Below are 22,474 nucleotides of genomic sequence, written 5' to 3'. Positions count from 1 at the left end.
CAAAATAAAAGGCATTAGTTTTGTACTGCAAAGCTCTGCTCAGGTTCCCTCCCTCCTCTCCGCTCTCTCCCACATGCCCACAGCTTCGTTGCCTTTGGGGATTTCAGCTGTGCAGGGCTCTGCCAAACAGACTCCCACCTCCTCCGTGCAAGCTGAGGGAAAGCGAGGTGCTCTGTGGGCTGCGGGTCAAAGTTCCCGGTGCTGTGGGATAAGGCAGACAGAAACAGCTCAGCCCTGTGCCATAAAACCCAGTGCTGGGGGGGGGTCGGCCTGGATACCCTGGCGGTGCCACGAGTGGGAACCTGGGGATGCTCTGAGCGTGGTGGGGGCTGAGCTCACGGCAGAACCCCACGGGACACCCCTACAGGGACATGTCCCCACGCACCGTCACCGCTGCCCCTTTGGGCATCGCCCTCCAACCCCGGAGGAGCCTCTTCCATCCGATCCATAATTCTCCCACCCGCCGGCACCGCGCAGCCGTGTGTGCGTGTGGGGCTGGATGTTGATTTTTCCCTGAAACAACTCAGGGCTTTATCAGTCCCATCTCTTTCCCACGGTTTTCTGTTGCCAGTGAGGTCACCGGTCCCTTTAAACTGGGGCTGAGGCCAATGTGCGGCGGGTGGAAGGGGGGGCCGCGGGCAGGGGGGCGGCGGGCAGGGGGGGACATGAGACGGTTCACACAGACTGTTCCTTTTACAGGAAGACTTGGGATTGCGACCAGCGAGCGGGAGGAGGCGGGGGGGCCTGGGAACCTGGGAGCGCCGGCGCGGCCGCGTAATCCGTCACTCCTGGGAGATGTCTCATTAACCCATTAACCAGGGAGGCTGGGGACGTGCTGGGAGCAGAGCGAGGCGGCAGCCGGGGGTGTGAAAGGCAGAGCGGGGCCAGGGGAGGAGCCGGGGAGCAGACGGGGCGAGCTCCGCGCTCAGCCCGCAGCGGGACCGCGCAGCGCTCCGACACGCGTGGGGCTCCGGACAGGCGTGGGGCTCCGCAGAGCCCTCAGCCCCGCGCCCTCCTCCTTGGCTGAGCCGCTCCCGGTCAGGATGAAGCGTCTGTGCGAGGAGAGCTCGTCGGACACCGAGTCGGACGGCACCATCGACGTGGGCAAAGAGGAGGAGTACAGGTGGGGAGCGCTCCGCGTCGTCCCCAGGGATAAACGACGCCGGGTGGGAGCTCGGCGGTGCCGGGGGGTGGGGGAGAGCGGGAGGCAGCCCCGCTATGGGGTGAGGGCACCCCGGGTTCGGGCTCCGGCGTCCCTCAGTGCCCCGGAGCGGTGACCCGACAGCTCCGGGATCGCGGGGGGAGCGGGGAGGGTTCGCGTGAGAAACGCTTCTCCTCTGCCGAGGCGTTTGTCATGCACCAGCTGCGGCTTTGATCTCGTCTGAAAGGCAGCTCGGGCGGTGAGGGGTGCCCAGTTCTCAGCGTGTGTTTTCAGGATGGCAATTTGCAGGCTCCATCGTTCCTCCTCCCTCCTGCAGCCCGAGCTGCAGCTCCCTCTGCTCGGAGGGGCGCTGAAGACAGGACCCGTGCGTGCTCGCGGGGTGCAGCCGTTCTCCCAGGGCTTGCAATGCTCCCCGAGCTCTGCTCTGCTGGCCCAGGGCATCCCCCACCACTGCCCACCGATTGCGGGCCCGGTGGGCTCCGGGCACTGGGGATGAAGGAAGGGCTCTGTTAGTTGCTCCCATCCAAAATTCAGCTCCTTCTGAACTCGTTTTGGCAGCCAAGTGTCCACTTTGCAGCCAGGGAGGCCCCAGGTGATTTAACTCCCTTTTTGAGGAGCTGCCCTGCCTGGTGCCGGGCTCAGGTTCTCACAAACTGATTCGGTTTGGGGCAGTTGGGCACAACCAGCCCAACGCGACCTGCACGTGTTCCCCAAACTCTCACAACGTTCCCAGTGCACCAGCATTTCACCCACCTTTCTGCTGCTGTGAAACACCTCCCGGCTCCTCCCGGCACCGTGTACCCCAGAGTGGAGCAATTGTCCTGTTTGTTTCACCGACTACAACAATGGAGTTTTGATCTCTGTCTATTCATATTCCCAAGTGAGACACAGAGCAGTGCTGTGGTACGGAGGTGTTTGTGTTGGTTTGCACTGCAGCTCGAGTCACGCAAACACACACACACAGCAGAGAGAACCATCCCCACACCACGGAGCAGCGCAGTTCAGTGGGGCAATGGGGTCAGGCAGAACCAACCGCTCCTGGGTGGGGCGGAGGGAGGGAGACGGCGTCTGGACCGGGATCGGGCTCCGTGGGGGTGGTTTGGGAGAACCAGTTCCCCGGAGCCCAGGGTGAGTCACTGCGGGCGGGCGCTGTGTCCGCTGTGTGTGGTGTGTGTGTGGTGTGCTACAGCTCGGGGTCACTGCAGCGCTGCAGGACACAGCTCGGGTTTGCTTTGCTTTTTGTCTGGAAAAAGCAGTTGAAAGATCAACGCTGCAAGTTAAAGAATCGAGCGAGGAGCAGCGCAGACATGGGAGCCAGCAGAGTTCAGTTGTTGGTTCACATCTGTCAGTCGAACGTTTCTGAGATGCATCCAGCAGAGAGTTCTGCTGATCCCACATCTGGAGCTCACACAGAGCGCTGTGCTCGGACAGCTCTGCAAAGAGCCATTCAGAGCTGTGCTGAGGGTGCAGGCTGCATTCCTGCACTGCAGGGTCAGCTCGGGGCCGTCCCCTGCACCCGTTCCCACCCCACCCGTTCCCACCCCTCATCCCTGGCACATTTCTGTATGCGGACGGCGCGTGTTTACTCTTGCAAAGCCACCTCTGCCTGCACAAAGCCCACCCGGGGACACAACAGGCTCAGACACGAGGCCAGAAGGTTTGTGCTTGGGGATGAGAGGCCCCGGCCCCAGAGCTGCTTTTCCAGCCCCGTGGAGACACGAAAGGTGCAAGGAGATGTGCCGGGCAGCAGCTGGTGCAGAAACCTGCCCTGGAGTGCTGAGGGCTCCCAGGGGGACAGTGGGATTCAGCCTGTGCCTTGCCTGGCTCCTGTCCTCAGTTCCTGAGCTCTGTGTTGTGGGTAACGCTGAGATGAGAACCACAGAAAACATTATTCTGGTTTGGGGGGGAGGAACTGCAGATGGCAAATGTGTGTAAAACATATGTGCCGCTGAGGCCTGCCTCCAGCTGCTGCAAGCAGTTCTCCCTCTTCTTCCTTCCCAGCCACGTTCCCAGGTCTGTGTCTCCCACCACAACGTCGCAGATACAAGCCAGGAAGAAGCGCAGAGGGGTGAGTTCTGTGCTGTGCCGGTGGCACGTCCTCGCCCTGGGACACAGTGGGGTCACCCAAACTGGCTCTGCCTCATCCCCTGCAGAACCTCCCTCAGCCAAGGGGGAGTTTTAGCAGAGATCTGGCCTCAAATTGTGTAGAAGGGGCTGGGGCTGTGGGGAGGGGGTGGGCTTCACACCTCGTGAGCTCTGCTTTGCTCTGCTTTGCTCGGCTTTTCCACTGAAAGCATTCACTTACGTGGCCCAGCGCTGCTTTCAGCCTGCTGTGAGGGCTCCAAATCTGGGAGACACACCAGGGCTGAGTGTGTTTCTCCTCCTGCAGATCATTGAGAAGCGGCGCCGCGATCGCATTAACAGCAGCCTGTCGGAGCTGCGGCGCCTGGTGCCCACCGCCTTCGAGAAGCAGGTGGGTACCTGGAGCAGCAGGGCTGTGCTCGGTCCTCACTGCAGGGAATGCACCCAGAGGTGGGTGTCTGAGTGCTGTGGTTTTCAGGAGGGTTTAGGGAGGAGGGTACCAGGCAAAGCTCAGCTCGTGAGAGGCACAACGCCCTGGGCCATGACATGACAAGTTTCTTCCTCCTTTTTCTCCTGCTCCCAACACAGGGCTCATCCAAGCTGGAGAAGGCAGAAATTCTACAGATGACGGTGGATCACTTAAAAATGCTCCACGCCACTGGAGGAGCAGGTAAGAGCCACCCTGTAAGTGCATGGGCGAGGTTCTGCTATCCCAGACCCACAGGGATGGTGCTGCTGTCCTCATTGCACGCCCTGGTGAAGCTCCCAGCCAGATTTGCACTCCCAGAAATGGAGCTCGCTTCCAGAAAAAAATGACATTAAGCTCCTTCCCTCCTCCCTGAGTTACATTTCCTGTGGAGGCTGAGTTCTGCTTGGGGACTCTGCAAATAAACAAGGCTTTTTCCCCTTTCTGTTCTTGCTTTTTGTCTCTTGGATGTTATAAGAGGAGAGGGGGAGCCCTGTGCAAAATGCAACAAAGGTCTCATTTGTACTGAGAGCTCAGCACAGACCCTCTGTCCTGTTCCAGTTAACAGGATGGGGATCACAGCTCCAGTAAAGAAGCCTCTGGCTTTGCTTACCACCCACTTTTGGCTTTCTGAGGACAGTGCTGGCATCCAGGCTTTGCTTCAGAGCTGTAACTCGGTCTGGAACATTTGTTTAGATATTCAGTTTGACTGCACTGCAACAAAGGGCTGCATTGTCCCCAGAGACCCCGGCAAGCAGAGTGGTCCAGTGCTCCACTGCTCTGTGACATTCTCTGCTTTGTTGCTGACTGTCTCACCAAGCTACGAGGAGGGAGCAGGAGCTGAAAAATCAGCCATTGTGTTTTATCTTATTGGTTTTCATGTGGCTCTGAGCTTTCCCAGCCCAGTGTCCCCGGTTCAGCCATTCCTTCACTGGGAGGTCAGTGTAAGGGAGGTGTCAAGGGCTGAAGTCACTGGGACTCAGGCAGAGGAACGTGGCACTGTGATGGAGATGCGCTGCCATAGAGAGGATCCCAGCACACCCCCAGCTTTCTGTACATCCCCAGCAGCCAAAACTCACAGAGCCCAAAAGAAAAGCTGCCATCTTCCCTGAGTGCAGTTAATGAACCTTCTCGCTCGTCCCACATGCTAACGGGTTCATGACCTGGCAGTCCTGTCCCACCGAGATACGCAGTGCTGTTGTCACACACATGGACACCCTCTTGGCTGTCTGCTGCAGGGCAAAACACGGCAGCAAAGCGCCTCGAGTGAAACCTATGGCATGGCACAGAGGGTGGGGGGGCCATGTGAGCTCCTGCCCAGTGCACAGCCCGACCATCCCCGTGTCCCCGCAGGGTTCCTGGACGCTCGTGCTCTGGCCGTGGACTACAGGAGCATCGGCTTTCGCGAGTGCCTCACCGAGGTGGTGCGGTACCTGGGCGTCCTGGAGGGACAGAGCAGCGCCGACCCCATCCGCCTGCGGCTCCTCTCCCACCTCAACAACTACGTGGCCGAAATGGAGCCGTCCCCGGCGGCCGCCTCGCTGCTCCCGGTGCAGACGTGGCCGTGGTCCTTCCTGCACAGCCCGCTGCCGGTGCCTCGCCGGGAAGCAGCTCCCGCTCCTCTCCTTGTGACTGCGTCCTATCCACGTCTCACCGCCAGGCCGGCCCCGCTGCGCCGCGTCCCCGCCGACGTGCTGCCGTCACAGCGGGGCCCCCTGCCCGGCAGGATGGCTTCATCCACCCGCAGGGCTCGAGCTGCCCCCTCGGCTTCCACCGCGGCGGCCGCACCTCGGCTGCCATCTCCATCGGGGGCACCGAGGGGCGGCTCAGCCAAGGGCAGCCCCATCTCCGCTCTGCTCTTCTCTCCCGCTGGTGTCCCTCTGCCTGCAGCCTACGCTGCGCCCGCAGCGCTGGGAGCTGCGCAGGGACCCGCGCTCAGGGTGGGGGCAGCCCGGCTGTGCCGCTCCTGGGCCACTGAGATCGGCGCCTTCTGAGCCCCCAGCGCCCCCTGCCCATGGGCTGCAGAGCGGAGCCAGACAACCGGGCGCCCCTCCTGTTTGCGGAAGCCAAGGACCCATCCAGAAGATCCTCTTTGCTGTCCCCCCACCCCGCTCCTCACGCTGCCTTCCTCACTTCACCGTCGCTCATCCTTTGCAGTGCCCACAAGTGTCAGCTCCATCTGCTTCCATGCGTTCTCTGGGATGGGGGGCACTGCAGACCCCGGCCCTCTGGCAGAGCCCAGTACCGTTCTTTGCTGCCTTATCTCCTTGGGGACTTGGAGCTCATGGATGGACTCACTCGGGCTGTGTTCCCCAACTGCAGCACCCAATTCCAGGGTCCTGGGATGGGTCTTGCTGCTCCCAGCACTGCTCTTCCTTGATGCAGCCCAACTCATCCCACTCACAGCAGAGCACTGTTGGGCTCCAACAGCCCTCAGCCCACAGCCAGGTGAGAGGAGGTGAGACACCGGATTTCAAAGGACCCTGCGTGGAGGGGGTGACTCTGACACCGACGTGAGAAGAGCAGCCCTTCACTCTGCCCATCACCCTGCAGGAGCCGTCTCACCTCTTTCCCCCATTGAGAGCACAGCGTTTCAGACCAGCATTCCAAGTGCCTCCCCGTTTTCTCTTGGCCTTTCTCCTCCCGCATGTTTTCTCTCTCCAGCACCGTGTCATGGTCTCGTGTTTCTCACCCCTGGTTCTGGACCAAAACCCATGGCTGCTGCACTGCTGTGTGTCCACAGATGCTGGGCTGCGTTCCTGCAGAGCACGTGATGTGTGCAGCCCTGCTGCTTGGAGAGAGAGTCTTCCTGGTTGTTCTGGTGAATGCCGCTGCACTTAGTGTACAGAAATGCCTCTGCTGCTCCTCCTCACCCCCGGTCCCCAGTGCCAGAAGCAGCCAGGAACACTTTCCTTCGCTGTAAAGCCAGAGGAGGCCGTGGCCCCGGCTGTCCTGTGCTGCTCAGTGTGCCAGAGCGGCAGCAAACAGCCCAGCCTCCCTCTGTTAGAGTCACAGCTGTGACATCCAGCAAAGGTGGTAAATAAAGTCTTTCCAGCCCCTGTTGGTGTGAGATGCAGTGTTGGTGTGCAGCTGTTCTGCCAGTCTGGATGCTGGGATGACTGCTGGCGTTGCAGCACATGAGCTTTGTTGAGGTGTAGTGTAAGGGAACATCCCCAGCAGGAACGCTGCTTGTGGTGGCTGCTCCCGTGACTTCTTACTTTGCAAACCACTGCATGAGCTGAGATCAGCAGGGATCTCATGGCTCTCACCCTGAGGTTGGCAATAATCCATGGCTTGAGCACAGCTCGTTTCATTTAGCTCCCAGCATCCACAGAAATGCCTTGGGACGCGCTGAGACCAGTCCAGCCAGACTGCGGGGCTGCCCTGTGTCTGCTGACCCTCTGTGAGCAGAACCAGAGTCACCTCTCGGCTCCGGGCTGTGGGAAGAGCTGAGAGCAGCCCCTGTTCAGCGGGGAGGATCCTCAGCGATCCCGGCCGTGAAAGAGGCTGCGAGAATTTCCCGGGGAACGGTGAAAATTCAACTTCCTTTCCCATAACTCGTTCTCGCTCCAAAACGCCTTTCCAAACCGCCCATAAATCCTCGCCTTAAGTGCCGTGTTGGGAATTGCTGGAAGGGAGCAACTGCAGCTGCGAGGAGGAAGGCAGCATCCGTCTGGAGTCAGAGGGAGCGATAATGGGGCCATTGAGCGCAGCCAGCCCCGGTGCCCGGCAGCCCAGACGCGGTGGGAGGTGGCGGGGGGGTCCAGCCCCGCATGGCTCGTTTTGGGGCGGCTGTTCACCCACAGCCCCGCGGGGGTAAAAGCAAAGCGGGGACTGCGGGAACCGCTTCCTGCGTGCCGGGATCAGGCGGTGGGAGGGCAGCGCTCCAGCCCCGCGGGGTTTTCCCCCCGCAGCAGCGTTTCGGTCGCAGTGGAGGGTGAGGGATGGAGCTTCTTTTCCCAGGGTTTTTCTAAGATCAAACATCTCCGGTAACACATCCCGGCAACGTTTGATCTGCCCTGTAGGGGAAATCCCCAAAGTCCCCCGAGCATCCTCGTTCTTCGGGCTACAAACACCATGAGCAGCCCGAGGGGACGCAGGGCTGTGCCTGCTGCGGTGCGGACGGGGCTGTGGGCGGCACTCAGCGATGCTCAGCCCCTCACGGTGCCGGTTTCCCGTCCGTTCCGTCCCGCCGTGTCTCGGTGCGGTTCCGCCGCCCTCTGCCGGTCCCTCCCGCAGCGGAGCAGCCCCGATCCGGACGCCCCGGTCTCGGTCCTCCCAGCCGCAGGGCGGCGCTGTAGCGGATGTGGCGCCGCAGGGGCCGCTCCCTCCGTCCCGCCGCACGCGGCCCCGCACGGACCGGGCCGGATATAAAGGGCAGCGCGGTGTGAGCCGCCCCTTCTGTGCCCGCCGGGCCGCAGCGCGTGAGTGGGGCCGGGCACCGGGACGGGGCGGGGAGCGGGGCACGGAGCGGGGCACGGAGCGGGGCACGGAGCGGGGCACGGAGCGGGGCAGGGCGGCTGCGGCACGGTCCGGTCCGATCCCGGCTGCCGCGTGGGGCTGCGGCCCGTCGGGGCCGGTTGTGGGGCTGAGCCTCGCGGGGACGGGGCGGTTTGAAGCTCCGGGTTGGGGCGGGTTGTGGGTGTCGGAGGCCGCGGGTTGTGGCTCTATGGCCAAACAGCCTGAAAACGGCCCGTGCGGGGCCCGGAGCTCCGCGCTGTGAGCCGGGCCGGGCTGTGAGCGGGGCTCGGTCCGCCCTGACGGAGGTTCTTCTCTCTCTCTCTCTCCCCGCAGACGCCCCATCCACGCCGAGCGGTCCGGGCATGAACGCGGCGGGCGGCAGTTACCCCATGGCCTCGCTGTACGTGGGCGACCTGCACCCCGACGTGACCGAGGCCATGCTGTACGAGAAGTTCAGCCCCGCCGGGCCCATCCTCTCCATCCGCGTGTGCCGCGATATGATCACACGCCGCTCCCTCGGATACGCCTACGTCAACTTCCAGCAGCCGGCGGACGGTACGTGGAGCAGCCGGGGGGCTCCGAGCCGTGTCCTCCCTTCTTGGCGTTCACCCGCTGTGTCTGTGCCTCTCAAACAGCCTCACGGCTCTCAGACATTCAAACACAGTTTATCAGGATCTCCACCTGCTCGGGGGTGCCCCCCCAAAGCACTGGAGGTGCCAGCTGTTCTGTGTACCTGGCACAGCTGGCTAATGAGCCCCAGTTGGCTGCTTTCTGCCCTCACCCTCTGGCTGCTCACCTGCTTCCCTTCACACCTGGGAGGGCTGATGGCTGCTGTATGACAATCTGCAGTGCTGTTCTTGAGCAGCTCATTGTGCAATGCACTGTGCTGCCTCCTGTGCAGGGTCCGTGCTGCTTTACTCTGGCCAGATTGTTTCTAGTAGTTCCATTTGGCACCTGATTCAGTAGATGCTCCAGTGCTAAAGCAGTTGGAAGCATGAAAGATGGGACAGAAAAGGTCTTTGTGAATGTGTTTTTTTTTTTTTTCTGGAAGAAAAGTAGGTCAGTATTTTCTGCCCTTGTTCTGAGAGCCTTTACTTGTTGCCTGGTGCACATTTACTGCTCTTTGCTGTGATTTAGCAGTCTCTATATATAGACATCTCCAGAACAGACAGGATTCAAAATCAGTTCATAACAGCCCAGACTTGACCAGCCAGTAACCTCTCCCGTAGCCTGTGATTGGCCATCCTGCCTTTGAGTTTTACAGAGAGCAGATAGCAGACTTCCACAGGGTAATAAATACTTTGCCTTCAGGTCACAGCCTTCACAGTGTGTAGAAATGTCATCACAGAGCTGTGCTCCTGCAAGCCAGCAGAGCCTCTGAGCTCTCAGCTGATTTGATGTGAGCTGATGGTGACTGTACCGTCCTGGTTGCTGTCCTCTTTCCCGGTTCAGAATGCCTTCTGTGTTCTTAGAGTAGAGAAGACCCCTATCATGTAGGTGTAGGTGTGATGTTAAAAGGGAAGAGTAGCTAGTTGTAAATGCTTATGGTATCAGGAAAAACTCCCAAACAAATAGGAAGACAGCTGGTCTCCCCATGTGTTTCAAGGTAAACTTTTATGGTAATAAATAGGCATGAGTTTAGAGGGATGTTGCATCATTCTGGGCTCTTGGAGAAGCAGCAGACATTTTAGGAAGCCCCAGCACATGAAGTGATACTTTGACAGAGTAACTGGTGTCCTGTTACCGGTAGGTCTTACAAGGTCAAGTGACTTAAACCTTATCTTTGAGTTACTATTGGGAGGGAGGGAGAAATCCGCAAACTCTTCTGCCTCCACAAAGAGATCTGGGTCAGAAAGGTCCTTCCTGATGTAGTGAACAGCAGCATGAAAAGGGATAGTTTGTATTTCCTGGATACCTTTAGTGGAAGTAGGAGCACTTTGTAAATCTGAAGAGTTGTCAGATCCTATTAACCTTTGGGTGGGAAATAGGATTCTCTCCTTACTGTCTAGAGGAGCTGAGCTGTTTACAAGTCAGGTAGCAGCCAGAACGTTGCTGTCCTTTAGGGCTACCAGGAGATCACTGTAATCGTATCCTGAATTTCTGTGTTTCCAGAACTCCTGCATCTAAACTGGTTCAGGGCTTGCATTTTTCTTGTTTTTTCACAGCTGATGGTGTGATGCTTTACCCTGAAGGGGTTATTTTTGGACATGCATTGCTTGATGGTCTGCAGGGAGGTTATTTTTAGTGAAAATGAGCTCTGCTGCCTTCAGTTGAGGTTTGGTGCATGGTGAGCAGTGAATGCTCAGTGCTGGGTCTGTCCTGTTCTGATGGGCAGGTTAAGGAAACGCTTTGAAGTTTTGGCTGGTTCAGACTTTGCCATGGTTGTTAATATTTATTCTTCTTAACTGTAAGTGGAAAGAAAACAAACACATTTCATTTGGGAGGGGGAAAAAAAAAGCTGTTTCCTTTTAAATGTGCTCCTCATGCAGTTCAGTTGTGTTCCCGGGTTTTATAACATTGACAGTTATGACAACTCAGATAATCATGGAGAGAAACTTCAATGTGGCCATAGAGATAAGCTGTTCTGGCAGTACAGAGAACAGTGCGTGTTTCCCAAGCCAAGAAGGAACCCGGGGCTGGGATTAGATAACTGTCTCTAAGCAAAGAGGTGCAGAAGGGTATAGATAAACTTGTCCTTCCTTCTTAAAGGAGAGATGGCAGAGTAAGAAAGGCATGCAGTGTAAAGCATGTGTGGAGTTAAAAGGAAGGAGTGGTTAGGTACATAAGCTTCATTGCTAGCAACATTTTGTTATACTTCAGTGATGAAGGGATTGAAAGGGACAGGCATCAAGTATGTTGGTTAACCTTGCTAGTTTTAAGTGGCTAAATTTGCACTGTTTTTGTTGTCAGGTCTTTATTACCCTGTGACACAATCAAGAGCACAGAGGTCTGCAGAGCAGCTGATAAAACTCCTTGTGCTGAGGTTCATGGGAGTGAATCCTGGTGCACGGTATCTCTTTATGCTGCTCAGTCACAGTGGCCAGTTCCAGTATTGTGTTAGCTCTGTGTCATGGAGCCTAGCCTGTGAGACTAATTACTTTGAGGCCTAAGGCAAGCTGCAAGAGATGCTCATATATTGGTTTTCCCTGTCCAAAAGGCACTTAGGAAAGGTTAGGAAATCTGCCTGGGGCTTTTTTGCACCACTGCTAACAAGAAGCGTTTTAGCATTTGAGTGTATTTCAAGCAGAGTATAATACTGCTGTGGAATGCTGGATGGCTACTTAGATCAGTGCCATAGCATCTGCTTATGTATGTGCTTAGAAAGCTTGAAAGAACCAGGAGTCGGTTCATAGCTTGCCTATCTCAGTAGCTGCTGCGCAGCATTTCACAGTTCCCTCTGGTTTCTTGCCACTGCTTCATCTGCTTGGCACCTTTCAGCAGGAGCTCTGTTTCTGCTGCAGATGGTATATACAACTCGTTTGTGTCCTTGCCAACACATGCTTCTGGAGGACCTCTCCTTGCTATAAATAAACACTGCCAAATTTGACGACCTGCACCAAGTTGCCTGCTGAAGTGCCTACCAGGAGCTGGCCATGGAGACAGCCACAGGATTGCATTGATTCAGAGTAGCAGCTGAGGAGTCATTTTAGCATAGCAGTTAATTGGATGTAATGCTTTTAAATAGCTATTGGAGCAAACAGAGCACTAGCATGTAAAATTTTCCTCTCGAGATGGTTTTTGTCTTTTTAATTCTATGAGTCTCTCTGCTTCAGTAACGAGATCCAGTAACGAGTCTTCAAAGCATGTGGGAAAACTCTTAGGAAACTTTCATGCAGTAATTCAAACTGATTTTGAGGCAGGCAGTGCAGGAGAATTCTGTAGGCAGCGCCCCACTGAGGATTCTAGAGGGAGTGCTGTGCAATGCTGTGTAGCTACTCGGCACTAGCAGGGTATCACTTGAAAGGAGAAGGTGTTTGTGTTGGCATTTTGGTTGAATTTGCTGCCCTGAAATGATATCAGTATGACCGAGTGATGGTGGTGTGGAAGAATCGAGCCAAAGAAATTTGGAAAACTTGGGTTCTGCCCTGTTAATGTTCCTCGGTTTTAATGCATATCCATCCCTTTCTTTCCCTGCCTCATGTTGGGAATTAAGTCTCTCTTTCTCTGCTGACTCCATGTTAGGAGTGATTCCTGGCACGGAAGAGTCACAAGCATCTGAATTTTATGAACAAGATCTTAATGAGTGTACGTAATGATCCTTTTAATACATCAGTAGGCAGCAGAAATAGAATCATGACGAGGGGGTTCGGTGTGGGCTAGGATGGCAGTGCTGAGGCTTTAAAGTTGAGGTAAACACTTCCCTGTTCATCAGGTTGGATATCTGGGCTTTTTTCTCAGTGTTTTCTCTGTTCTTACCGTTGCCTTTAGACTGAGAAAACTGGGAATCATTTTTTGACCACTAACTGTAGGGGCCGAGTTGTGTCCTTCCCTGCCAGCTGTTTGTTTGTGTGCATTCTCCATCTCTGACCTGACAGAGGAGTGATTGTTTTCTCTTGATAGAAATGAGTACGAGTAGATGAGAGCTTCCTGTGTCTTTCCCTTCCTTTGATTTCAGCCATTTAACTTTATAATAATGAGTAATATAACTAAGTACTTGGGCATTCATTTTTCTGTGACTCTTAAAACATTATAATGCCAGTTCATAATATATTGTTGAATCTGTTATGTTCTTAAGCATGTTTAGTAACTGTCTTGCAAAGACCTCCCTTGAAACATGAAGTTAAACAGAAAGTAATCTTTGGAATTGATAGTCCATGTTATTGCCCCAAATATCTCTGTAATTTTATTTAAGTTATCACTCATGTGATGGAAACCTTTATGCTTTAACAAGCCATACAAACCTGTTCTGTGCTTCTCTTGCAGCTGAGCGTGCTCTAGACACCATGAACTTTGATGTGATCAAAGGAAAACCCATTCGCATCATGTGGTCTCAGAGGGACCCCTCATTGAGGAAGTCAGGGGTTGGGAACGTCTTCATTAAGAACCTGGACAAATCCATTGATAACAAGGCACTTTATGACACGTTCTCAGCGTTTGGGAATATTTTGTCCTGCAAGGTGAGATGTTACTTTGTCCCATTCTACTGTAGTGGTGATGTGATCAGACACATCCAGTGTAGGAAGCAGAAGTGGCACCTGTCACCAAGTGGGGAGGGGTGTCTCTTGAAGGCAGAGCTGACCAAAAGGTCAGGGATTGCTGAAGTTATGTCAGGTTTGGCCATGAAATGTGCCAGTCTGAAACACAGCCATCTTACTCACTTTGACCCTCAGCAGTAACCTGTTCTTGTGTGCTGACATTGTGTCAGAGTGTGACAAAGGAGAAGGTGTGTGTTCTGAGATCTGACAATTTGGTTTCCTTCTACGTCTAGGTGGTGTGTGATGAGAATGGCTCTAAGGGCTACGCATTTGTGCACTTTGAGACCCAGGATGCTGCAGATAGAGCCATCGAGAAGATGAACGGCATGCTGCTAAACGACCGCAAAGTGTGAGTGTCACAGCCAGCAGCAGCAGCGATCGCATGAACCGTGATGCATCTCGGTATTAACAGGGACACACAAGGTTCTCCTGGCCCAAGCCTTGGCCTGCTACCTCTCCACTACAGGGCTGGTGAGTGACCCTGCCCAAGCCACGGCCTGCTCCCCTTCCATTGCAGGGCTGGTGGTTTCCCTAACCAAGCCTCGATTTACTCCCTGTCTGCAAGTGGGCTGGGTGGGTGTCTGGCCAGAACTCTTCACTGCAGAGCTGGGTGGGCATCCTAGGCTGCTGCTTTTCACCATAGGACAGGTGACTTTTCTGGTTGGTCTGCAGCCTGTTTGTCCTTCTGTTCTCATGGCACCTTTTCTTCTCCCTGTGTCTGGCTCCTTCTACAAACTCATTTTTTTCACCTCACTGCAAGTTACATGCTGTTTTTCCATATTTGAAAACAAGTTCCTTACTGTAATCTTCATTCTTTCATGCAGATTTGTTGGGAGATTTAAGTCTCGTAAAGAGCGGGAGGCTGAGCTGGGAGCCAAGGCAAAGGAATTCACCAATGTGTATATTAAGAACTTTGGGGATGACATGGATGATGAAAGACTAAAGGAACTCTTCAGTAAATATGGTAAATACAGAAACTCTTAATGAGACTGTCAGTTTCATGACCTGTGCTAATTTAACAGCACTGCTACCATCTGCTGGGGTCACTTTGAGGCTGATGAATTGGATGAGTTAAGGTGTGGGTAGTAATTCTGTCAAACATTGGACAGGAAGCAGAGGGTGGCCTGCAGATGAGTGAGAGGAGGAGGCCAGGGTGATCATGTGGAGCTTAATAGTCTTGAAATAGTCTTACATTATATTTTACTAACCCTGTCCCTTGGTAACAGGTAAGACTCTGAGTGTTAAAGTGATGACAGACCCCACTGGAAAGTCCAAAGGCTTTGGCTTTGTAAGCTTTGAAAAGCATGAAGATGCTAACAAGGTATGACCAAGTGTTAATGCTGCTTGGGTGTCTTTGAAGAAGAATTTACTTGGCTTACTATAGAATCAGGTTGAGATAAATTTCTGCCTCAGATGTAACCTCTTCTGGATGTGGAGGCTTTGAAGCCGTTTGCACGTCACTACGTTGTTACCTTACTTCAGGATTAAGCTGACATTTCTCAGATTTCTAGATGCACACAGCATACAGTTGTGTGATCAGAACATTAATTGCTGAAGAAATGCTCTGATGGACGGCTTAGGGAGTGAATGTTTTTGGAGTAGAGTTTTTTGAGCACTGTGTTTGTTATTATTTGATGCTAACTACAAGAAGGGTGGGGATGAATCCACAAGTTTCTGTTGTTAGTCCAGCAATGGTAAGGTTGTCAGCAAGGTCTCTCCTGATTAGTTTATTGGCTAACAAACAGGGAGACACAAGGTGAGCTTTGGGCAGCCAAGTTCTTAACAGGATCGGCTGCTCTTGTTTCAGCACCTGACAGTTTTCTTTGACCCCTCTGTCCAGGCAGTAGAAGAAATGAATGGGAAGGATATCAATGGGAAAATGGTGTTTGTAGGCCGAGCACAGAAGAAGGTGGAGCGCCAGGCAGAGCTGAAAAGGAGATTTGAACAGCTAAAACAAGAGAGAATCAGCCGGTATCAGGTGAATAGACTGTCCCTTTTCTGAATTTAGGTACATTTCCCATCTGCTGGTAGACTTAAAAGGCATTGAGGCAATTGTTGTCCTGTGATATATCCTGAGAGTTCAAACTTTAAGGGTTGACCCCATGGTATTTGGAGGCAAAGGAGACATCTGTACATGTCAGAATTGTGTCATACCAGAGATTGCATCTGAATCTTTCCCACTCCTTGCGATGTAGTGCTGGACTGGGGACACATGATGCAACAAGAAAGCAGAGGAAATCCAGACAGGCTCTTTCACTGCACTGGGGTTTGTCTCTACACCTCTGCAACATCTATTGCCATCAGTCTTGGTGGTATGACAGTAATGTCCTGCTAATTTAAGAGGTTTTGTACAGATGACAGCTTTGGCAGATGGATGCTGACAATTGATGTGCTGAAGATTCTGTTTATTACTGTAGGTTCCTTAATTACCTTACTGTTCTCTACCTTTTAGGGAGTTAACCTGTACATTAAAAACCTAGATGACACTATAGATGATGAAAAACTGAGGAAGGAATTCTCACCTTTTGGGTCAATAACAAGTGCAAAGGTATTGTGGGGCTTGGGGATTTTTGGATTTTAAGGCCTGAAGAAGGGATTGTTACTTGACAAAGAACTGGGGGTCAGTGTGTGTATTCCCAGATTGGTGCAGTCATATGAATTTGGGTCTAGTAAATAGGCAGCTTTTCTTGGGTCTCATCATGATTTTACTGATAACTTGCTTGACTCCTCATCAGAAGTGGGGAGCAAGAGGTGGAAAACATGCCATATCCAGCTTCTTAGCAAGCAGGCATTTCTCCATGTATGATTAGAGGCTGCACCTAATCTTTCCCATTCTTTGCTGCGTAGTGTGAGCCTGGGGACGCATGGTGCTGACAGAAAAGCAGAGTAAATCCAGACAAGTGGTTCTTCATTGACTAATTGTCTCTACGCCTCTGCAACAGTTCTGTCTTGAAATCTGATATTTTTCTACAGTGAAAAATAGAGATTCTGAACTGTTCCTGAAATGTTGCTCCACTGGCAATTGGTCTTTACTGCAGGTGATGCTAGAAGGTGGACGCAGCAAAGGATTTGGGTTTGTCTGCTTTTCGTCACCAGAAGAAGCCACCAAAGCTGTCACAGAAATGAATGGTCGAATAGTGGGCTCAAAGCCACTCTATGTTGCACTTGCACAAAGGAAAGAAGAGCGAAAGGCTCACCTAACTAATCAGTACATGCAGCGCATTGCTGGGATGAGAGCCTTGCCAGCCAACACAATCATTAATCAGTTCCAGCCTGCTGCTGGTGGTTATTTCATGCCTGCTGTGCCCCAGGTAAGCTGAGCTAAAGTTAGTGAGGTTTTATGAACATTTTAACTGTGCTTGGGTGTTGAGTTGTTCAGCTGCATTCATCCTATTGAGTCTTTCTTATGCCCATAAGCAAGCAGCTCCTAATGGGGAGTGCAGTCAGTGGAGTTAATTGTAATGTTCCTACTGCATGCTCTCGTAATTGGAACTAGGTGTTGAGTCTGGGGGAAAAGCTGCCAAAACATGTTGTAAACAGTGCTTGTTGTTCACTTAGATGTTGCCTTTGAACTTGTTTGGTCTCCCTCCAGGCTCAGAGCAGACCCACTTACTATGCACCCAATCAGATGGCGCAGATGAGACCCAACCCACGCTGGCAGCAAGGAGGAAGACCTCAAGGTGATCACGCTAGAGACTGATTTGGTTGTATGGCCCTCTGGGTTGTACTTTCTGACAAGAACAATGCATGCTTTCCTTTCTGTGCACGACTTTGGCTTGCATCCTGGAGCTGAGTATCCTGACTTGCCAGTCAGTTCTGGTTTGAGATGTCCTCTCATTTCTTCCATCAGGCTTCCAGGGAATGCCAAATGCCATGCGCCAGTCCGGACCACGGCCTGCGCTGCGCCATCTGGCCCCTGCTGGCACTGCTCCTGCCTCTCGTGGCCTCCCTGTTTCTGCCCAGCGAGTTGGTAAGCTGTGTCATGGTTTTGTTAACCTGAGACAAGCTGTCTGCCTCCCAGGCTCTGCTCCTCAGTTGTGGGGGATGAGATGCTATTGAGACTTGACTTTTACTTCCAAAGGTGGTTGTCAGAAACAGATAACCAAAGGCCACCTGGAGTGAGGGGCAGAGACAGCAGTGCAGGTCTGGGGGCAGTTGGTGCTACAGCAGCAGAAATCCAGATGGGTTACTTTCCATTTGCTTGGAATTCATCTCTATAGCAACATTTACTGCTCTAAATAAGACTGTAGGTTATGGGTTTTGTTCTTGAGGCATTCAAATTTTATGTTAGGGAGTAACTAGAAAATACCTTAAATGCAGAATGTAGAATAATTCTTTTCTGGAATATCCAGTTGTAATTTGGAGACCAGTTCCTAAGCAAATATTGGCCTGTGCAGAGCATAGTTTGAATTTAGCAGTAATTAAGATACCTCAGGTTACTTGCTGCACATTCCTATGGTGGTTTTGATCCTGCTCTCTTCTCTTGCAGGTGTTACCACTGCAGGACAGAACTTGGCTCCTCGTCCACCTGTGGCTGCTCCTGCTCCCAGAGCAGTTCCCCCTTATAAATATGCCTCAAGTGTCCGCAGCCCACACCCACCTGTACAGCCTTTGCAGGTAACACAAGGATCTGTGCCTGAAGCAGCTGCAGGCCAACAGGTTTGACATGCAGCTGAAGAGTTTTTGCAGAAACAGCACAGCATCTATTTTTGCATCCTCCTGTCTGCCCTTCTATAGGCACCTCAGCCTGCAGTACACGTGCAGGGACAGGAGCCACTAACAGCCTCCATGCTGGCTGCTGCCCCTCCCCAGGAGCAGAAACAGATGCTGGGTAAGTGAAACTCAGGTTCTTCCAGATTGCATTTTACTTTGGGAATGTCCTGAGGTTTCATTGACAGCTTCTAAATTAAAACTGCTGTCTGAAATCCTTTTTTTTTTTTCTAGGAGAACGTTTGTTCCCTCTTATTCAAGCTATGCACCCCAGCCTTGCAGGGAAGATCACAGGAATGCTGCTGGAGATTGACAACTCGGAGCTGCTGCACATGTTGGAGTCTCCAGAGTCCCTCCGCTCAAAGGTAAAGCCGGCCCGTTCCCTTGTAGGCCAAACTGTGTGTCCCTTTGGTTGGGAGAGAATTCTTACTGGCTCATCTTCTTGCCCGCAGGTGGAGGAGGCTGTTGCAGTGCTGCAGGCTCACCAAGCCAAGAAAGAAGCTGCCCAGAAGGTGGGTGTGGTTGCTGCTACCTCTTAAGCCAGGAGGGCAGGTGAGTGTCTCAGTGCTCAGCTTCAATTCAAAGCTTCCAGGTTTGGTAAATAAAACCAGGCAGTTACTGGGCGTTGTTGGTGTGGGAGCTTGTCTGAGTGGAGCCAGTTCTTCAGAACATCTTCCTCCTTTCCCTGCAGGATGCAATGAAGCCAAACAGCCCCTGTCACAGCCCCTGTCACAGCCCCTGTCACAGCCAGCGGCTGGAGGAGGCTGCAGCCCTGCAGGACTCGATGCCACGCGCCGTATCACGTAGTTCTATTGCATTTTGTAATTAACCCTTGGGATCTCACCGAGCGACTCTGGCTGCCCAAAGCCTGGATGGAGTCTGTGAGCTTTTCCTTTGTGAGCAGAGTTTAAGTCTTTTCTATGCAGGACTTTGAAGGTTTCTGGTTGACAAAAGCATTTTGTGGTTTTGGTTTTAACGGCCCATGTTGGAGAGTTCTGGAAAATCGTTTGGCAATGGAGGAATAAAAACTTTCTCAGCGTTTGTCACGTTTCTCTTTAGTTTTGTCACTTTGGGCTGGTTCGGGGGTTCGTCCCTCCCCGCCGCCAGGGGGCGCTGCCGGGGCGGCGCTGGGCGGAAGGGCGGGATATGCCCGAACTTCCGGGGTGGGGCGGCAAGATGGCGGCCACCAAGAGGGTGCTGTACGTGGGTGAGTGGGGCGGGCGGCGGGGAGGCGAGAGGGGCCGTAACGGTGTTGTGGGCCATAATGCTGTGTGTCCGTAACGCTGTGTGTCCGTAACGCTGTGTGTCCGTAACGCTGTGTGTCCGTAACGCTGTGTGTCCGTAACGCTGTGTGCCGCAGGCGGGCTGGCGGAGGAGGTGGACGAGAAGGTGCTGCACGCCGCCTTCATCCCGTTCGGCGACATCACCGACATCCAGATCCCGCTGGACTACGAGACCGGTGCGTGGCGGGGCGGGGACCGGGATGTGACCGGCCTGTAACCGGGCTGTAACCGGTGTAACCGGGCTGTGACCGGGCTGTAACTGCTGTGACCGGGCTGTGACCGGGCTGTTTGCTGGCAGAGAAGCACCGCGGATTCGCCTTCGTGGAGTTCGAGCTGGCGGAGGTGAGGGGGTGGGGGTCGGGGTGTGAGTGTCTCCCGTTGGGGCATTGGGGCCTTTAGAGGCAGAGGGCGCCGTGTGTGTAACGGAGCCTGTCGCTCTTCACGCAGGATGCGGCTGCGGCCATTGACAACATGGTACGAGTCACACAATCACAGAGTCCTGGAGCCCTGCCCTGCCCTGTCCCCGGGGCTCAGCCCTGCCCGGACACTTGGTGTTTCTGTGCTGGTGACGCTGCAGACCTGCTGATCCCGGAGCTGTGATGCCGGCCCTGCTTTGCTGGTGCTGTTGGTGCTGCCTGTGGCTCAGTGCAGCTCCTGAACTGCGTGTAGTGCTCAGAAAAAAAACAGCCCCGTTCTCTGCAGAGGGGACACAGTGAGTTTTTACCTTGTGGTGGGTTTTGTGCTTTTTTGTCCTCTGTAGAATGAGTCTGAGCTCTTTGGTCGGACGATTCGAGTGAACTTGGCCAAACCAATGCGAATTAAAGAAGGATCGTCTCGGCCGGGTAAGTTGGTACCCCTCACCTGGGGGAGCTGCTGGCTCTGTCCCTGTGTCCCCATGATGTGGGGTGACCACATGCAGTTCTGGGGGTGGTTGGGCCAGCAGCACCCTGGGTTACAGTCCTGCTGCTTCTGGAGCTGTGCTGAGTCCAGAGTCGTGTATGGCCCTGGGCTCAGCGCCCTGCTCTCATCCTGCCCTCCCTTGCTGCAGTGTGGTCAGATGATGAGTGGCTGAAGAGGTTCTCAGGAAAGACCCTGGAGGAGAACGCAGAGGAAGGAGGAACAGAGGCACCCAAACCAGAGACACAGGAGGTAGGGATGGATGGAGCTGGTTGTGTCCTGCTGAGTGCCTTGGAATGGGGAATGGCCACATGGGGAACTGGGTGCTGTCAGCTTTGAGAGCCAGGAGTGAGCTGTGGCCCTGTCAGTCCCTGTGCTCCCAAAAGCTCCGTGAGCCCATAGGGAGCCGTGTGTTTCAGCTGCACCCTGCAGCAGCCCCCAGGCTGTGAGAAGCCTCCTGTTGCTTCATGCTGCCTCCAGGGACTTCTGGAGCTGGATCTGCTGCTGGCACTGTGCTGCAGGCTGGGGTCAGCCTGGCCATTGGGTGGCAGAGCTGAGCAGTGGCAGCATAGTGTACCTTCTCCTCGCATAGGGTGAGCCTCCTGCCAAGAAGTCCCGGGCCAACCCCCAAGTTTACATGGACATCAAGATTGGCAACAAACCTGCAGGGCGGCTCAAGATCCTGCTGCGCTCCGACGTGGTGCCCATGACTGTAGGTGAGCAGCGCTGCTGTCACTGTGGCCCACAGGCTGCAGTGCTGTGCTCACCTCTGCCCTTTGCCTTGAACAGAAAACTTCCGCTGCCTCTGCACCCAGGAGAAAGGCTTTGGCTTCAAGGGGAGCAGCTTCCACCGCATCATCCCCCAGTTCATGTGCCAGGCTGGGGACTTCACCAACCACAACGGCACCGGAGGAAAATCCATCTATGGGAAGAAGTTTGATGATGAAAACTTCATCCTGAAGCACACGGGACCAGGTAGGGTGGGGTTTGTGGGGCACCTCGAGCTGCTCTGACCACACAGCAGCAGCCCCAGGGCCGGTCTGTGTTGGTGCAGCACCTGGAGCAGACTGCAGTGTGCCCACAGCATTCAGTGGGCAGAAATGCTGCCCCCTATTTCTACCCCCACGCTGTTAATTTCCAGTCTCATATCATGGAGAATTTCAAAGCTGCTTTTCTGTTGGGCTTTATGGCAGGAGCAGTGCAGTCTAACTGTGAGCATTGGAAAGGTGGCAGAAAGCAAGCAGGCTGATCTCCAAAGCTTTGCTGTTGCTACAGTTAAAAATAGATTAATGCTCTCTACCACTTCACTCTGTTCATACCCGGAGGTGTTTCTTGGCATCATCAACTTCCCGCAGTTCCAATATTCAGAGACTCTCTTAAAGCCAGCAGTGTCTGCTCAGCCCGGGGGGGGGGGTTAGTTAATTATTGGCGTTGCTCCCAGTAATGCTGCCCTGTTTGGTCCCAGGGTTGCTGTCCATGGCCAACGCCGGCCCGAACACCAACGGCTCCCAGTTCTTCATCACTTGTGATAAAACCGACTGGCTGGACGGGAAGCACGTGGTGTTTGGGGAGGTGACAGAGGGCATGGACGTGGTGCGGCAGATTGAGGTTGGTGCTGGGGTGAGGGGGGCTGTGTGTGCCCACCCCCCACCACCATCTTTAAGCCTTCATTCCCCTTCTGCAGGCTCAGGGCACCAAGGATGGGAAGCCAAAGCAGAAGGTGATAATCTCCGACTGTGGGGAGTGTGTGTGACTGCAGCAGTGACCCAGCTGTCCCTGCAAGGGTTGGTCCCCACGCCTGCAGCAGTGCTGTGCAGTGAGCGGGCAGGTGGCTGCTGCAGGTACATGGTGTGTGCGCTGCCCGGTGCTGCCAGTGTCTGCCACGCGCTGGGTAAAGACTTGTTATGTTTGGCAGAAATAATAAAACCTGGTTTTATAAGAACGAAGGGCCTGCCCCGGCTGCTGGGCTCTCGCTGGGTGAAGATGCTCTTTGAATCTCAAGTTTTGGAGGACTCCTATGCAGACATTCCCTGCAAGCACTGACCAGGTGCATTGCACCCATTACTGCGTCCTGAGCTGCTTTGTGTTGCCTTCATCAGCACATGGATCCTTTCAGGCTGGTTTTACCGCAGGCAGCAGGAGCTGGTTGTTCTTTTTTTGCTGCTCTCCATCCGTGGGATTTGGGTTGGTTTATTGCATTCATTCTCTTTGTTTTTTC

At 54.0% G+C, this 22,474-nt stretch overlaps 3 protein-coding genes and 2 non-coding genes across 7 annotated transcripts; all 5 read left to right on the top strand.

Annotated features, from left to right (window-relative positions):
* Nucleotides 1-686: 686 nt before the first annotated feature.
* On the top strand, nucleotides 687-6,780 carry HEYL (hes related family bHLH transcription factor with YRPW motif like). Of its 2 annotated transcripts, none has more exons than XM_015883734.2 (5): nucleotides 687-1,123; nucleotides 3,164-3,230; nucleotides 3,552-3,635; nucleotides 3,833-3,914; nucleotides 5,064-6,780. In XM_015883734.2, exons 1-5 carry the CDS (start codon nucleotides 1,044-1,046, stop codon nucleotides 5,702-5,704), a joined length of 954 nt encoding a protein of 317 aa, XP_015739220.1. In that variant the 5' UTR covers nucleotides 687-1,043; the 3' UTR covers nucleotides 5,705-6,780. The 2 variants fall into 2 exon arrangements, with proteins under 2 accessions (XP_015739220.1, XP_032304852.1); XM_032448961.1 differs by lacking the exon at nucleotides 687-1,123 and adding an exon at nucleotides 1,256-2,819.
* Nucleotides 6,781-8,033: 1,253 nt separating this feature from the next.
* Nucleotides 8,034-19,117, top strand: PABPC4 (poly(A) binding protein cytoplasmic 4). Its single transcript, XM_015883687.1, has 16 exons — nucleotides 8,034-8,134; nucleotides 8,505-8,726; nucleotides 13,095-13,288; nucleotides 13,600-13,715; nucleotides 14,191-14,330; nucleotides 14,593-14,687; nucleotides 15,207-15,344; nucleotides 15,819-15,914; nucleotides 16,405-16,677; nucleotides 16,959-17,046; nucleotides 17,217-17,336; nucleotides 17,856-17,983; nucleotides 18,104-18,197; nucleotides 18,311-18,441; nucleotides 18,529-18,628; nucleotides 18,768-19,117. Exons 2-15 carry the CDS (start codon nucleotides 8,534-8,536, stop codon nucleotides 18,613-18,615), a joined length of 1,893 nt encoding a protein of 630 aa, XP_015739173.1. The 5' UTR covers nucleotides 8,034-8,134; nucleotides 8,505-8,533; the 3' UTR covers nucleotides 18,616-18,628; nucleotides 18,768-19,117.
* LOC116654357 lies at nucleotides 15,529-15,659 on the top strand. Its single transcript, XR_004309553.1, has one exon. It is a non-coding gene; the product is annotated as a small nucleolar RNA SNORA55 (small nucleolar RNA).
* On the top strand, nucleotides 16,182-16,310 carry LOC116654358. Its single transcript, XR_004309554.1, has one exon. It is a non-coding gene; the product is annotated as a small nucleolar RNA SNORA55 (small nucleolar RNA).
* Nucleotides 19,031-22,198, top strand: PPIE (peptidylprolyl isomerase E). Of its 2 annotated transcripts, XM_015883690.2 has the most exons (10): nucleotides 19,234-19,283; nucleotides 19,437-19,535; nucleotides 19,658-19,701; nucleotides 19,807-19,833; nucleotides 20,120-20,201; nucleotides 20,408-20,508; nucleotides 20,849-20,972; nucleotides 21,046-21,231; nucleotides 21,722-21,864; nucleotides 21,941-22,198. In XM_015883690.2, exons 1-10 carry the CDS (start codon nucleotides 19,253-19,255, stop codon nucleotides 22,007-22,009), a joined length of 906 nt encoding a protein of 301 aa, XP_015739176.1. In that variant the 5' UTR covers nucleotides 19,234-19,252; the 3' UTR covers nucleotides 22,010-22,198. The 2 variants fall into 2 exon arrangements, with proteins under 2 accessions (XP_015739175.1, XP_015739176.1); XM_015883689.2 differs by lacking the exons at nucleotides 19,658-19,701; nucleotides 19,807-19,833 and having other exon boundaries at nucleotides 19,031-19,283.
* Nucleotides 22,199-22,474: the final 276 nt, after the last annotated feature.

The sequence above is a fragment of the Coturnix japonica genome, chromosome 23, assembly GCF_001577835.2.
Source record: "Coturnix japonica isolate 7356 chromosome 23, Coturnix japonica 2.1, whole genome shotgun sequence".
Taxonomy (NCBI): Eukaryota; Metazoa; Chordata; class Aves; order Galliformes; family Phasianidae; genus Coturnix; species Coturnix japonica.
The sequence above is the reverse complement of the archived record's forward strand: the minus strand, read 5'-3'. Positions and strand labels throughout refer to the sequence as shown.